The 17,072-nt window shown below is 43.4% G+C and overlaps 1 protein-coding gene across 1 annotated transcript in view; it reads right to left on the bottom strand.

The window, feature by feature from the left end:
• The window catches only part of T265_01033 (hypothetical protein), a gene marked incomplete at both ends in the record, with an annotated part of 26,500 nt that extends 10,806 nt beyond the window's left edge, over positions 1 to 15,694 (bottom strand). The window contains 2 exons of the mRNA XM_009164976.1: positions 13,816 to 13,868; positions 15,644 to 15,694. Of these exons, the coding sequence (XP_009163240.1) occupies positions 13,816 to 13,868; positions 15,644 to 15,694 (104 nt within the window). The remainder of the gene's footprint in view (positions 1 to 13,815; positions 13,869 to 15,643) is intronic.
• Positions 15,695 to 17,072: the final 1,378 nt, after the last annotated feature.

Below are 17,072 nucleotides of genomic sequence, written 5' to 3'. Positions count from 1 at the left end.
GATTTCAACACACTCGGTCAAGACCCCATTCAATTCAACGGCGTCCCACAAACATTGGCTGCATCGGCTACAACTTATCAAACGAAGAACTCGATAAGTCTCATACTTCTTTTGTCCATTATTCAGTTGTAATTTGTGTCTCTGGTAGCCACTATACATAACTGTTTATTGTTAGTGCTATTTCACCTTCTGATATTACTTCGAGTAAAAAAGACAATAGCACAGACGTACGTACGAACTGCAGTGGGTTGAAAAGTAGGATGGCCACAGAGCCCTCTGCTGAACACATCAATACGGGACGCTCGTGGATGAAATAGTTCGAGTAAAAAAGACAATAGCACCTACAGACGTACGAACTGCAGTGGGTTGAAAAGTAGGATGGCCACAGAGCCCTCTGCTGAACACATCAATACGGGACGCTCGTGGAGTTTTGAAATAGTTTTCGGCTTTTGAAAAAGGTATCGAGTCCTGGAGTAAAACAAACTAGAGTGAGGGAAGGAAGAATGAAAGACTGGCAAGTATACCGATTGATGGTAGGACACAAAAAGCGGGAGGCAGGAAGGTTGCCAGTCAATTACTAGCCGTGAATGAGGCTGGTTTGCCCACTGTCGTTCATGTCAGCAAAGATAGTGGTATATTTAACTTATCCCCTCTATAAGAGGTTAGGAATGATAGATATTTGCCTAGAGCGGTCCTAATAAGGAATGAACATCAGAATAAACTGCAATGGCACGCCATTACCAGTTTGTCGCAATCACAAGGGATCTAAGTGGTCGGTTGGTAATCCCTCTAATCCTCATGGAAGGAGCAAAACGGCTGCATAAATGTAATTTTGTGGAGAACCCATGCTTGCCCATCGCTGCTACTCAGCACCCTCAAATTAGATCCGAGGTAGAGTCACTTTTTTTCAGTCTCATTTTTACAAAATCAAACAGAGTTTTATCTAAAGTTAAGGTTTTTTCATTCCTGTGGCAAAACTGATCACAGCAGCTTCTTTCTCAGGGACAGAATGAAGCTCTCAAATTGACATATAAAATATTGTAAGCTTAACATAATTGTAGGGAAGCTATCAAAATGAAATCGGTTGATGTGATTCGCGAATGAGTGGACATTGTGGAGAAGTAGACCGAAATGAAGAGCAGTTTAACGGGACAGCTCTGGTATCATGGATGCTCCAAAATAATGAAAATCAAAAACCATTTACCGCTGTCTGGGACGAGAGTAATCGGAGCTAATAGGCATGGGATTAGTGTGTAGATAATTTGGTTCCGATCGAGCGGCCATCCCACCGGATCCTTGGATGGTGTTTAGATGTTACAAACAAACAAGTGTATGAGGTGGCAACAGACAAACGGAGCCGCTAAGTTGTCTGTGTATATATCCGGACCCAAAGGTGACATTCTGCCGTGGCGTCGCGTTTCCGTGCAATAAAGATCGTAGAAACTGAAACTCAGTTTGCCTCGGTTGAATCACACCAGAAAGGTTAGAAAGGAGCAGCCGAATTAGCAGGAGTGCGTACTTTAGTGGTCTGACTACCCAATAGTTAGTTTAATTAGCAGGAGTGCGTACTTTAGTGGTCTGACTACCCAATAAGTTAGTTTACCAGGCGCGTGTGGCAAAGAAATAAAAATAATAACGCTAGGTTGGATGTACAATAATAAAGAGGTCAGATAGAACGGACTCACTAAGAATTGTGCTATTTAACGTAGTTTGTCGTTGGCCTGGGTCAGCGAATAAACAATAATCCAGTCAGGGTTGTCCGAGGGTCTTCTTCTGATACCAGCGTTAGCACATGAGACTCGCGAATGAATGCTGCAAGCTCGAGCGAAATCAGAAGAGAGAGTCGGAGCACGTGACCACGTTTGTATTATGTGAAATCGTACAAGTGCGCGTTTTTGTAGTTTTTTTTGTATTCAAACAAAAAACGATCATGCAATTGATGAAATACGTAGTGTTATATATAATGTTATATAATGTTATATACAGTGTTATATAAAAAAATATATAAATTAAGGTACAAAACGCCACAGTACCTGTACCACGGGAGATTGTGTGACACGAAGTCCTAGAGGTATACCATACAGTTCACTGGAACAGGGGTGTAAGAACAGTAAGATGAGACTTTCCGACGATTGGTATGGAAGCATCGATAGTGTCTTCCCCCAGACAAGGGTGTAGCAGAAGATCCCTGCTCTAAAATCCGCACACTCTGAATCATAAGAACGAAGAAGGTAGCGAACAAAGCTTGTTTTCTGTGATTGTTCATCATGCTCGGCACGAGCACATACAAGAGTGATTCTGAGAATACAAACATTTATAAGCATTGCAGTAGTACTTTTGCAGTTTTAGCAGGTACCCTCTAAACTTTTTCATGTAGATTTCTTCAAGGTTCTTTGGAAACTATGGGTGTGCCGTCTCCTGAACTCTATGATCAGACGGCACTTTACACACTGAAAGCTTCCGTTGAAATAGTTTCCAATGGTGTCGAAGAATAAAACGACAGTAGTCTGTTCCACAAATCCAAACAGGCTTGGGGTTCACACCTACTCTAATTTCGTAACAGTCGGAGGGTGGATTCAATGTATACGTTTGCGTTTCATGGCTAATATTGAATCGAGTTTCTATGATTATTTATTTCAAATGTAGATTGGGTTACCATCTCCTACCTGGAACACCTTAGCTGGATCAAGTATCTTTGCATCAAGTATCTTTGCGTCAAGTATCTTTGCAGGAGACTTTATGCTTCCAACATGGTCTTCCATTGGAATTAGGCAAATAAAAAGCGTCCTCTGAATGACTCAATCAAGGTAAACCAGGGCTCCTAACTTCACTGGACTCATATCTACCGGTATTGTGAGGACGACTGCCTTGGTGTACTGAAGACACACCGTTGCCAAAATCAGCAGGGCGAGCCAGAGCAATATGATGGACTGTTTGTCGTTCAGGTTTTCGCTACTAATAGCGCAACGAGTAGTGCAAATTTTCGACCTAGTTTTGTCGACGACAAGGCGATGTGGGGCATATCTTGAAAATAACGTATAAGCAATAAAAAACGAAGCTTAGTGCTCAAAGTACAAACGCGTGGGCTTGTATTCAGGATAAACGGTCTACCTAGAAGTCCATGATAACCGTGTTACTTTTGCTGATATATATGTGGTATATACGTATGTATACAAGGAGCTACTGTCACAGGCATTGGTATCACCGGTCAAATGGTAGTTCTGTCGCCGATTTGCACTCTCATTGCGGTTGAATTTCTACCTGGTGCTAGGCATTGCGCTTCCCGGTCAAAAAGAAAACTGTTTGCCTCATATTTTTTATGCAGTCATCTTCAGCACTCTCATTCAAAAGGCTAGTTTACACCACAACCATCTTCGGGCCAATATATCAAAACAGAGAGTCGCAATGAATCGATTATACCGGGTGCAGCTAGGATATTCCACCCGGAACAGCATCAATTCAGAGAACCCATTTTTTATGCTGGATGGGTTCAAAGATACTCGTCATCTGCCACAGATAATCGATCAACTGGTCCGTTGGACTTCACATCCATTTTCTAGACCCATTAGTAATCCGTCCTTTTGCCGTTATGTGTTGCTTGTTTGACAGCGTGGAAAGTAAGTGCCTTCCTAGAAGAATCGGCAAACCACATCCTCTTTGGAAATGGAGCTTTCAGAGAAAACGTAACTCTGTCAATGCGAACATTCTTCAAACTATGCAAATTCACTAACCGTATGAAGACCCTTTTGGGCAAAATGTTTGTGATTTGGAGCAGTAGATTGTGTGCCGCAAAAAAAAAACAAGTGACCAAACTGTCTGGGTCTGTACGGCCTGCTTGAGATGCACTAAGCAATTTCTATCCTCACAAACCTCGTTCTTGGACAGACTCATTAAGATTTGTGTGCAGTTCTGTCCACGTCAATGAACCGGTTGATTGACCAAATAAAAAAGGTCTAGCCGTTGAAAATTGTCAGAATAGTGCATTTATTTTCAATTTGATTGATCTGATGCTCAAAAACTAACCTATGGACCACAAAAACTGCACAATTCTGGTACCAAAAAATTCGTTTTCCTTGGAAGAAGTTGTAGAATACCATAAACGAGAGATTCAGTGGAGTCTCGTGAAAACCAAATTGATTTGCAAATGACTGTATTTCTCGAAAACAGTCCAATTTGGGTTCAAGTAGAACATGAGGTTGACGGAAACTCGGAGGCTGTGCCTACCTGATGAGCCCCAAAAAGGGCGAAGAAGAGTTCTCAGCAGCCTTATGAATGTTTTCCTCTATGAAAAAAGCCTGGATCTCTCGTTTATGATAATTTCAGATGGGTGGGAAATAAAATCTATGCAAATCTGAGGCTTTATTTGTCAGGTGAGTTCAATAAGAACGAAGCCAGCGATGAGGATGTCGAGGGATTTCAAATCTACTGGAAACGCTTGGTCTAGAGCGGATGGATGCGTTCATTTAGAGTATAACGTGAAAATTCCTGGGTGACAAAAAATTAAACAGAAATTACCGTTTTTCTCTGCTTTACAGATACTTGGGCGATTCTGAAGAACGAATACTGGCCTCATCCTGCAGGTGAACCCCATCTCTTTGCAAGACAGATTGAGCATCGTGCAGGTCTGTCCCTTTTTTGGGAATAACCAACAATGTACATCATACGAATCTCTGAGCAGACTCAAATTCCCGTGAGTATGGAATTTTTACCGTGATGCATACAAAGAATGTCGCGGGCGCCTGAAGTGAAAATGATATTACCTGGACTCTAAAGACAATATGGAAGGTCGCGGTGGAAATGCGGTGACTGCATCGTTTCGTGTGAAAATCACAGAATTCATACCGGATGCTCAGAAATTCCGGCTAACATAGACATAATTCTTGTACACCACAGCCAATATTCCAAAAAAATAAGCCATCAACTATATTACATGAACTCGGTCTCCGCGGTCCCTTGATGGTGAGGTCCGTGATGTGCTTACTGACGTCTTCGACAAGATCCTGGCCATCTCTGACGCTCAGTCACAGCACTCCGCCGGGGAGGCATTTTGAAGACACCTGACCCACATGATACAATTTCAACTAAGATTTGCTCTTTTCAGTGAAGGCAGTCTGTGCTGAAGAACCGAGAAGCAGGGCACCGATGTTTGATCTGACGAAACTCAGAGATTTTCAGGCCCACGACCTTCCGACCACCGGTTGAACACTTATTCATTCGACCAAAAACGGATCAATAGTAGTATGATTAGCTCTCGTCTAAACACTCAGTCACTCAGGATGAATGGTTAGGTGTTCAACTACTGGGCGGAAGATCCCGGGTTGGAAAATCTAAGTTTCGTGACATACGCACCACCGATGACGCCCAAAAAGATGAAATGCTTGTACAGTGCTTTCCCGCTTTTCAGTACTCACCGGCTTCATCGACAGGATGAAACCTCGGTAAAACATTACCGAATCTCCTCACTCTATTATCAGTGTCTTATCCGCCTGTATCATTGCAGTCCACGATGAGGCCCTCGCTTGAAGACATTTAGAACTTAGTTTCTATCTTTTGAGAAGTCTAACGGGCTTTCTGATTCGTGTGTGAAGTCCTCGAAAGTTTTCGCCAACCGGTAATGGTGTTCACTTTCTGTCCTGTCGATTGGATTAAATGAGCTTTGACCGACTGCTCATGACCGCACACAGAAATCCACTAAATTCGGTGGCCGTTCCTGATTCTGGGCGGCAGCCTTTTTACAGTACCGTGGTGATCCTTCTGGACACCGTTATATATACTTGATGTTTTCCTGAGGAACCGTTTTATTTGGTCAAACAAGCTCAGTATTTTCCTCTAGCAGTAACCGGCGAGCGGCAAGTGTTTGCTCTGCCTCCCCTGAGTTCACTGACCCCCAGTACTCGTCCTCGATAAGTTTGCCATTACAAAACGGCTGTGCTGTGCATGGTGGATGGTGCATGACTTAGCTTAACTCGACGCAGTTGCGTTTGAGCTATGCCAAACCTAGTCGGATGGCTTGAACCCCGGTGTCGGACCTCTGATGAGGAAATCAGGAAGCGGCCGTGTGCTGCACGTGACGAAACGTCATCCACCAGAACGCGTGTTCTTATCCGTATCACATTTAGAATCGCGCGAGATTTGGGCAACTTGTGATTGGCAGAAGAGTGTGAAAGAGATCACAAGGGGTTTGGGTTTTGTATGCGGTCCGTCTTCCAGTGGATAGTCCCCCGACGCCCCTTTTTGCGCATGGCTGGAGGCATTGCACGAAGTGGCGGCTAATCGATATTAGTGGTATTCATGCAGATTCACCAACCGACTACTTGGAGGTATGAACGCTTCAGACTGTTTGCTACAGGCCAGGAACAGGCCCTCCTCTCACCTACTCTGCCCTTCTTTTCATTTTACAGCTTTAAATATAATAAAACGCACTTTGTGGTTTGCGGCAGTGACGATGCTTCGTTCTCCGATGACGATGATATCCCGGATGTCCAGGTTAGCTTACGCTTGCCTACAGCTGTGAAACCCTACTGGTTAAAATAAAACGTCTGTGCGCGATTGTGGGCAATCTGGATTAGAATAATCATTAAAAATGGAACAGTGAAAGACTAAAAGTATAGAATTATTTTTCCACTTTCGGGACGCAATTCGAAACCGGACAGCATAAAAGGTGAACTGATGAGAAAGTGAATATACACTCGTTTGCAAACTAATTTGTTTTTTCGAGAGACTCACCTGGAACCCAGCTGAATCTCTCGTTTGTGATGTTTTCAGGCAACTGAATGTGCTGCACCAGGCCGCCTCATGTTTCAGTTGGTACGACATTCGAGATATCGCGATACATCTTTGGAATGTACTACTCATAAGGTCACTGATAATCCGTCGACAGCCCACCACCGGTTTCGCCCTTCTTGGGGCTCACCAGGTAGGCACAGTCCCCGGGTTTCCGTCAACCTTATGTTTTACTTGAAACCGAATTGCACGAAATTAGCAAAATATACTCATTTGAAAACTAATTTGGTTTTGATGAGCAAGTGGTTTTTAGCGTCATATCGTGCTGACGGCCACGGTGAAGTCTTGTACACACAGTGCGATTCGTTTTGAATTGGGCACCAGATTGTACTGTAAGGAACGATCACACGACCCTCCGACTAGTGGCTGGTGTCTATAGAATTTGTTACAAGCGGTTGCTCAACAGTGAGAATAGCTACCAGCAAATCAAACGTATTTCATGAGCAAGACCAATCCATAATCCTTTTGAGAAGCTTTCACTTGAGCAGCTAGTCAACATATGGACACGTGATGTGAAATCTGTTAATGTGACGGTGGGTGGCGCTATATCCTGTTTGTGTGAACACTCCTAGTCAGCAGCTCATCTTCAAGCATCAGGTAAACGTTACCGGGTTCGAACTTCACGGATATTTGTAAGGCGTATACTACTGATGATTTTCAGCGACGGTGAAACAACTCCAACTAGATTCTGGAAGTTTCGACCTCGAATAACTTGGCTTAATTTTTCTTGGAGGACAAAAAACTTGACGGTGAGTCCCAAGCAAATTCATGGTAACACTTGGGCCTTAAAAACGGCACCCAGATGTGACTCCTTGAGCTTCTCCGGTGTATTTCAGCTTAGTCAGCAACTATGAGGATACGACCAACCAGCCATTAGAGCGGTACCTGCTCTGCAGCTGAATAAATGTGCTTAGAAATTGCCCCAAAATCCGGGATAGAACGATGGTAAATATTGTTTCATTTTTCACATATTTCACATTATGTCTGAGTTAAAAAGTCTACCAACGAGTTACTGGTGCAAATTCTTAGGCTTTCGAGGAACCGACTGCGGAAGTTGGCAGTGCAAGTTCCCATTGGCCAGTCGAGCAACGCAGTCGTTAATCACTTGAAATCCCGACTTTATTGCATCCGGTTACGATTTCCGTTTGACGACCGAATCATCAGGACGGATAGAAGTACGAGTCATACTAAGGAAAAAAAGAAAACACGCGGTTACACTGTCCTCATGTCACGTGTGTCCTGACCGAATTTGGTGCCAAGACCGAAGTAATCCAGAACGTTAGAGAGAAATACCAGCTTGGAAATACACATGAGAATCACGATGGGTTCACGGTGTAAGCCTTTCCGATGAGCACATAAAATGTCCGTTTGCTATCGGGTAAGATCAGTTCAGTTTATGGACGGAGATGACGAATACTCGAAATAACACCGACCCCTGTAAGCAGCCAATAAGACGAAAGTGAAGAAACTGATAGTGACAGAAGTTTCAACGAAATGAGATACTGCCAAGCATGGAAAGACTTGTCATACTGTGGCGTTTGGACAGTGATCGCTGAAAAGTTTTGATTTACCTTGTCTGGACTCTAGTTTTGCTCTTAATACAGCTTGTCAACAGTGCATATGGTCATGCCAGGGTTTGAACTCCGCACATCTGACATGCGATGCAAACATTTTACCACTACTCCACCAACACTAATCCAACCAACTCATCCGAATTTTTACGCCTAAACAGGTGAACACGTTCGTGTTTAAGTGATGTGAGTCGAACTCCGGATGGCTCGAACGACGATCCAGTAACATACCTTGGTTGGGTTGATCGACTGTCCCACCAGTTGGGACTTCCAACTCAGGTAGCGCCACAGATGCTTGAAACGTATGTCTTCGGTAGACTGACACCAGGACTCTTCCTTGTACATTCTTTTTCCACCTTAGGGCTTTGAATATAAATTAATACGACAGTGAAGCGTGGATGCCAGTATTAATGTCTCTTTGATAATGATGGTTTTGAACAAAAACCAAGAATCCGTGTCTCAGGCATGAAGTACTACTTGTGCAGTCAAAGAAACTGTAACAAAACTGGCTCTTCGCATCAAGTTGAGCCCGGGAATTCCAACAGTGTGTGTTCAGTGCATCCCTGAGTTTGAGGAAAGATGAAGGTGACCCAGTATCAGGAAGGTCAGATTCCTGAAGTCAACTTCTGAACGCCCGGAACCTACTGCTCCACCAAAAGCTAAACTGGAAAGCCGGCAAGCATCCAGGCCAGCCAATCATTCGATCAGTTCAGTAAAACCTGATGAGTGTTCTCTGCGCCACAGAAGCACGACCGAATGTGATCAGCATTCAGGCTTTTCACAGAGGCACGATCGATGTTGATGGGTGATCACTAACGCCTATCAGACAGCCTGGATCAATGTCAGAAAGTCCCCTTGAAATAGCGTGGAGCCGTTGTAACTTTTGCACTCGCTCTCGCACTCGCACGCACTCACTCGCTTGTTGGGAATATAGTTGTTGTGCTCCCTTCTGTGAGTCTTTTCTCTCCGACACTAGGCACTGGAGCGGGTCAGCAGCAGATACCACGGGGCGACGAAACAGCAGATATAACAGTGACCTTCCTGATATTTCGTGTCAGGTTTTGGTGGGTTGCGGGATTTTGTAGAATGCATACTCACATGACTCTCGTTTGTCTGAGTTTTACAGAGCTGTTGTTCTTGTTGTTGACGTTAGCTGCTCCAGTCACCCGAAGATGTACACATCACAAAAATCAACTTGCTCGAGGCCGACCTATGATGGATTCTATCTGTCACAAGTATAACGATTGGGCTGAAGTGGAATATGCTGCGAGTCGGCCCCCATAATAACCTCCGACAAGGAGACCAGCAGTGTTTTTGGTCTCCGGGAGCCAGATATCATGACGTGATACGAAGTAAACACATTTCTGAAACCAATCAATACCTTTCATTGCTTTCCTTTTGGCGGAACCAAGGATGTGTCTCCGATGCGAGTGTCATTCAAATGCCTTCTTGAGACCACCATTCATCTGGTCTGGAGAGGGGAGGAGACCCCCAACCTTTCATCCATTTTGCGAGTTTCCAAACACACTGACCTTGTTTATTGGTCACCATCTCACTGTCATTGGAAAATAGAATACAATAAACAGTATAGCAAAATACACTCATTTGCATACCAGTTTGGTTTGGACACACCTGGAACCCAGCTGAATCTCTTGTGTATGATGTTTTTAAGCAACTGAGCTCGCTGCACCAGACTGCCTCACGTTTCGATTGGCACGATATTTGAGATGTCGCGATCTATGTATATATGTAACACACTACTCACACTTATTCATGTAGAATAATGATCAGTGATTAGGAGTTCTGAAACTTTTGAGTTATCGAACTTTCTTCTACGAAGTGAATCGGTTTTAGTGCTTAATCAGCTCACGAGGAGCTTCAAAAATAGCTCTGCGTGTACCGTGAAGGCCAAAAGAGCGGCTCGAGCATGTTGAGTCTATTCTAGGCTTGTAAGACGTTCACTGTCGTGACGAGTCAGTGTGTCGATTGCACCTACAACAAAAACGTTTGGAATGATGCCCAAATGACACGTCTGGTTCACCTTCAAGAAACATTTTCACCACGATGTCTTCTTTGTGTGAAAAGCTAAATACTTAGGAACCTGAAATCGTGGCTTCTCTGGTTTCCGGCTTTGTAGGGGAGCCACCTTCGGATTTTCCACTGGATGTTGTCTGTTCACCGAGCTTACAAGATGGACCAACAAGCAAGCATCGCACCCGATTTCTCGTGAACACACGCGTGGACCAGTTAGAAATTCAGCGCAGTTTTTATACGCTCAGAATGGCGGTCAGCAGATCTACATACCTTGTGAAAACATAGTTGGACTGAAAACACAGTACAATATCATGTGACACAAGAAAGGCTGCTGGGCAGATGGACACGTGGAGATTCATTTGTTTTGGATCAGAAGAAGCTGATCCGTTCGCAGTAGTCGGTGTGGAACAAAACAGGTGTTAAAATAAGTATGAATTGCAAACAGCCACAAACAATATTCCTTTCAAGGTTGGAACGACCGCTTCTTTGAGGCAACCTTTCGACTGTGACCGGCCACCAATAATATACAGTTATATACATATATACGTGTATACGTGTATATTATATATTATGCATACATTATACGGTAATATATAACAATAGTACTATATCAGTAATATATATTATTATGGTGAGTGAACGGTATAACGTTTTACTGCATGGAGCAGCTGCTCGTTATTGGGAACATGAAGCACAACTCTCCGGTTTACTCCACTTTCTGGAAACGTCTCATTCGACTCAAATGTTTGTGAGCACGTTTCCGATATCGTGCGGTGTTCAGACGAAACATGTTGCTGCTCGTCTTTGTACCTCTTTGAGTAGCAGGATGAAAGCATGGGAACTTGGAAAGAAAAACAAGTGACAGAATCATGGCAGTGCTTTTGATCTCCCAAATAAGTATTGAGTGAGTTTGATTGCTTACTGCTTCCGCTACCTTCGTGCTCTTTCATTCGAGCGGAACATGAGACCGCGTAGATTTTGTTTTCCCAAACTACACACCCACAGACACACAGTGATAACTCTTCCTCGACTTCTGCTAATTGTGCAATGCATTATTTGTCCTGGAAATGAAGCCAAGTTGTGCTGAAGAGCCAAAGCAGTGCACAGCTGTTTCTATCTTACTGAAAGGGTTCGGAAAGTATCTGAAGACAAATCACGAACGAACGAATGATGACAAGTTTGATTAACTTGCACTCAGAGAGAATAAAGTATCACTCTTTCTTCGATCATGAAATTAACGCACATGGTCATGTGTTGACTAAGCTATCGATTGATGACTTGTCAGATGCAAAGTTCGTACGCTACATGAACAAGTATTCACATTTTCATAGAGGAGACTCTTCCAAGAGTTTTCAGCAACCTTGTGAGTAGTTTCCCTTATGAAAATGTACTATGATATCTTGAGTATCATCTCTACTGAAAAATGAGGTGGCCTTCTGCAGTTGGTAGAATATCATAAACGAGAGATTCAGTTGAGTCTCTCGTGAAAACCAAATCGATTGGAAAATGAGTGTATTTCTCAAAAACAGTTCAATTTGGGTTCAAGTAGAACATAAGGTTTCAGTTGAGTCTCTCGTGAAAACCAAACTGATTTGCAAATGAGTGTATTTGTAACCAGGTTTTGTGACAAGCATGTTCCTCAGAGGAACACCTACTTTTTGTGGATAAAAAACTAATGTCAATACTAAAGAAATGATAGTCTAAGTTCATGCCGACCGTTGATACTTTTGCCACATAGAATAACGATTGCCCTACTTGACTCCAATCCACAACGCACTGCCCACCTATCAGACAGACCGCACAGTATTTGCCTCATAAGGCCATATTACTTGCAAGTAGAAAACCAATAACACACGGTTTATGTGCCTCGGTTGATTCAATGCCACTCACAGTTTAGACCGAAAGGTCCCGCTCCGACAGACAGCAGAAAAGCCTACTGACCCCCGTCTAGTCAGTTTGAAGCAAGGCTTATTGTCCGTTTGCCCGTTTTATTCCCCAAATCTTCTCTCCCTTTCTCGTTCAGACTGGTCTTTCTACATTTTTCACACTTTCACTTACAACAGTATACTTCTTGGCTTTGAAAAAATCTCTCACTGGATGGTGACGCTGTTGCGCGTCACCACTCAGAGCTATCAAATATTTCAATTCAGCAGTCGCTTGTTGTATCAACCATTTGATGAGTCCAGTTTCAGCAGCGGACAGTCTCAGACAAGGTGGTCTTCTTTCCCAAACCCCCCCCCCCTGAATTGTGTACGTCATCACTGACAGAGTACATAATCACTCCAATTGTCCAGTCCACTGTAAATGTGTGTATTGCGTGCTGAATACTCAACTCCTCCCCCAGACCAGTTGTTCATTTTGACTACATACAAATTTGTTTGTTTGTTTTGTATTTGAGAAATGCCAAAAGTTTCCGTGATCTGTCCCTCGTATAAATCTGAATTTGACACGTGATTTGTCAACTCCCCACCTGACGGATTAACACTCGGTGTCAGTAAATCTCTGAGAATGTCCAACAGACTGCGCCAGTAGTTTATGTTATCTGGATACCAGAGAAGCGGTAATAAATGATGTATTGGGATAGAAGTGAACTTTGTACTCTTGAGCCCATACGTTCTGTCTACCGCAGGGTTGTCTATAAAGCAATTTGCCAAAGAGGCTTGCCTTCCGAGAAATACACTCATTTGCAAATCAATTTGGTTTTCACGAGAGACTCAACTGAATCTCTCGTTTATGTTATTCTACAACTAAATGTACTGCACACAGGCCGCCTCATGATTCAGTTGGCACGATATTCGAGATATCGCAGTATAGTTTCATAAGGGAAACTACTCACAAGGTTGCTGAAAACTCTTTGACAGCCCACAACCGGTTTCGCCCTTCTCGCTTGCCTTCCTCAAGGCGGGGTGCATTTATCAGCGAAATGGCCTGGGTCTAAAAGTACAACATCCAAGTAGAGTCAGATCCAATTAACCACCTCACCCCCATCCCCAAACCAATTGTCCCAGCACCCTTGGACGAACACAGGTGAACGAAATCTGTGAACGACCCCAAGAGGAAATTTCCATCAAGGTGTCCTAGACTGAAGAAGCGAGGACGAAAAAAATCCGGGTTCATCATAAAAATGAACCCCCCTAACCAATCTATCGTAAATCTTAGTCATCCCCACTAATCAACAAACAGGAACATCAGACTGAACACCCAGCACTGATCAAGTCACTAGTCATAAGGAATCCCACGGATTGGTTCCCTGACTGCCTTAAAACCCAATCAACCTCGTTACTTACTCACTTGGCCTGACGAAGCTTTTGTGTCAAAAGTGAAACGTTGCCCAGCAATAAATCCACCGATTGTTCACCAACCCTCCCCCTGAAACGATGGCTTCCCAGTCGGTCCCAAACATTTTCCAATTGATTGAAAAGCTTACCTTCCGTCTGCTGAAGGTGACTTGCGTTGGTCATTGAGCCCGATCAGTGAATTCTACAAAAATTCGAACCAAAAATGGTCTAGAATCCCCCTTCCTTTCAGAGGAAGCCCGGCTATGTGACTCCCTTTTTCGTGCTTTGTACACCTGAAGGTTTCATCCCACGGATTTCCACGTCTCACTCTGTTTTATGCCCACTCTGAATATAACACTGCGCACCAAATTGTCTAGAAAAAAATAAATTCGAAGTCCCTCCGAATGATGGCTTTTTTTCTGGGGTAGAACCACTGTCCTTGTCTTTGGAAATGCAGTTCTTGTGCTTTCTGTTACGGTTATCTTCTGTCATTTGACCTTTCTTAGTTGATCGGAACTGTGGAAGAATTTGACTGCAACAGGAACAGATATCTTGAAAAGGCTTCAACATCTACCGGGTTCAAAATCCAAATAAAAGTACACATTAGTTTGTGTCCCACTGTTTCGGTGACCATGAGTAGGCTTTCTAGTCGTTATTAGATAAAAAGAGACCAAAGGTAAACAAATCGTTAATTAGATCGACCACCGCGAATTCCTCTCGTTCATCGCACCAACGTTCAGCCGACGGCGGCATCGTAATTCGTTGCACAGTCTCCAGTCGAAAATATCAGTCATACAGGGTGGCACATTCAGACCTGAGTGACTGAAGGTAAACGACGCGCTAAATTCCTAACCATGAGGTCAGATCAAGTATATAGACTCACAGGCGTCGAACTACATGCATCAGAGTTGGGTCAACTTCACAGGAATATAAATACCCTGGCCTGGTTTCAGGTCACGTGAAGGTGCCAACTTTGAATTGACCAATAGGAAACCATGAGGACTAATCCACGGGATAGTTCGCATATCGTGTCTCAATTCTGAGAGAGATTAAACGCATCACTGGAAACATTGGGAATAAAAGGATAGATTTCTGTTATCGTAGCAGTTTGATTCAAAATTTATGCCATAGCTGTGAAACGCAGTATGAAGTTTATGCGTTGATCTAGAAAGATTGCACGTTCATGACTTCTGAACGGACATCAACAAAACTACGGAACTCATGAGTAGTTTCCTGATCAATAAGACTTTGTAAAAGTACAAACTAACTCACAGGATGTGGAGATAAGCCTTAAAATGTTTTTTTTTCAGGAAAAACATAGGCCAACTTGTTGCTCGTGCTACGGTTATTTCATTTTGGCGGAACAAGGTCTACCAGTTTACTAAACAGATCCTTGTCTAGCTTTGATCTCGCACGTTCCCTTGCCTTTCTCGAAGGCTGTACCTGTCATGACATCCTGGATCTTGTCCGATTTGACCACAATTCTGCTGAAATCGAACACTGGTTGCATTCATGAAAGTGCAAGTGTGACCCGACCGATCGTGACACAAACTGGCAAGTTATTTTGTATGTAGTAGGGAATTTGTCCTATCATATCATGTAGAAAACAACCAATAAAAAATTGTGTAATCAAACTTCATTAACAAAGTCCAAACTCTGACTATTTTTAACAGAGTTAGTTCCATCTGTTAGACAAATAAATGCGTAAGAAAACGGAGAGATGACCAACAATTGGAGATGTGCTAAAAAGGTCACCAAAAAGTTCCATCAACCCATATATATTTTTGTAATGCACTACTCATAAGGTTGCTGAAAACTCCTCGACAGCCCATGACCGGTTTCGCCCTTCTTGGGGGTCATCAGGTAGGTGCAGTCGCTGAGTTTCCGTCAGCTTTATGTTCTACTTGTAACCAAATTGCACGAAATTAGCGAATGTACACTCATTTGAAAACCAATTTGGTTGTTCGAGAGACTCACCTGGAACCCAGCTGAATCTCTCGGTTTTGATGTTTCAAAATGAGTGTACATTCCATCGACCCACTTACACCTTCCGAGGGTCGATTAGGTGAAAAACAATTCCAACCCGTTCTTAATAAAACCTTGCTCTACTCACAACACTATGTTTTGCAAGGTGACATTAAAAGCAAATGTTTGGCTTTCAGTCAGCACATGACCGTGTAGGCGATGCTAAACGGAATATTGTGAAAACCGTTCATGACAATGGACATGAAGTTTTTGGTAAGTTTTGCCAGAACGAAGTCCTAACAACTATCGCGTTTTATTCGAAGTCGCTTTAGTCTTTTTTCGGAATAAACCAAGCCACTTTGTTCATGGATGGTGAGGATGAAACAGACAGAATAAAAAACGTGTGTAGGGTTTTACACGCCAACTACAAAGCCAAAATCTAAAAATCCGTTAGAGTACGCGAGACTCGTGGGCACTGTACTTCCAGCACTGCGATATTCCCTATCGAAAGAAGTCACGTGAAGAATTTCCTCCACAGAATAAACGGTATATCGATGTTTAACAACTGTGCGCGTTCTTTCACCTCCAAACAGACTACTCGAGTTCTTCCTAGCAAGGACACTTACTATTTCGAAGTTATGTTCACCTTGTCACCTGAAGAGTCTTCAGCTCAATGTTTTCCGTAAAACCATTATCGTGGTCATCCGAAATCGGTCCCATCTGACGTTAGAGACCCAAAGCCGTTTTTGGGTGACCATCTACTACTGTCGAACCCTCAGGAATAGCTGTCCTCTTTCCCAACAATGGGTCTACGAATAAACACCGAAATCCTGATTTGCTCTTTTTCAGTAGCATCCCTCTCATTTCAGTATTCACACAGCTTTTTGTCATCTGTTTGGCCTTCAGCCACATACGCCGACGAGGCTTTGTTTGCTCTTATGTTCTCATTTTTCTGACGTGATAGAGATTTTTAATGCTCTACTAGAACCCGAAAATTAGTTATACGAACGAGAAAACGGGGAGCACTAACAGTGTCTGCTTGTTGAGTAAAATTATAACAACAGGTATATATATGCGAACAAGGGACTTATCGCATGGCAGGTACAGGTTAATAGATCCTGTTGTAAGTCCGGATGCAGGTTTCCTGTCTTCTTCGCTGTTGCAGCAGCCACACGTATTCCTGAATATCCGTGCGTGATGCGCCGCAAGTCCTGAGCGGCTCTGCTCCGAGTTGGGCGACGTGCGAAGCTCTGTTGAGTAGTGTTGTGTTGCTGTGCTGTTATCCTATATGTAGGAACGTTCGCGTGTGTGTGGGTATCAGCGCATGACTTGCTGTCACCTTATCGGACGGTAGAGAGTCTATGTCAGATGAGTCACCCTTATGTGTCATGATTTGTACGTGTAGGGGAAGAAAGGCGAGTCTTGGGATCAAGGGCTTGAT

This window comes from Opisthorchis viverrini (assembly GCF_000715545.1).
Source record: "Opisthorchis viverrini unplaced genomic scaffold opera_v5_11, whole genome shotgun sequence".
Lineage (NCBI taxonomy): Eukaryota > Metazoa > Platyhelminthes > Trematoda > Opisthorchiida > Opisthorchiidae > Opisthorchis > Opisthorchis viverrini.
The sequence above is the reverse complement of the archived record's forward strand: the minus strand, read 5'-3'. Positions and strand labels throughout refer to the sequence as shown.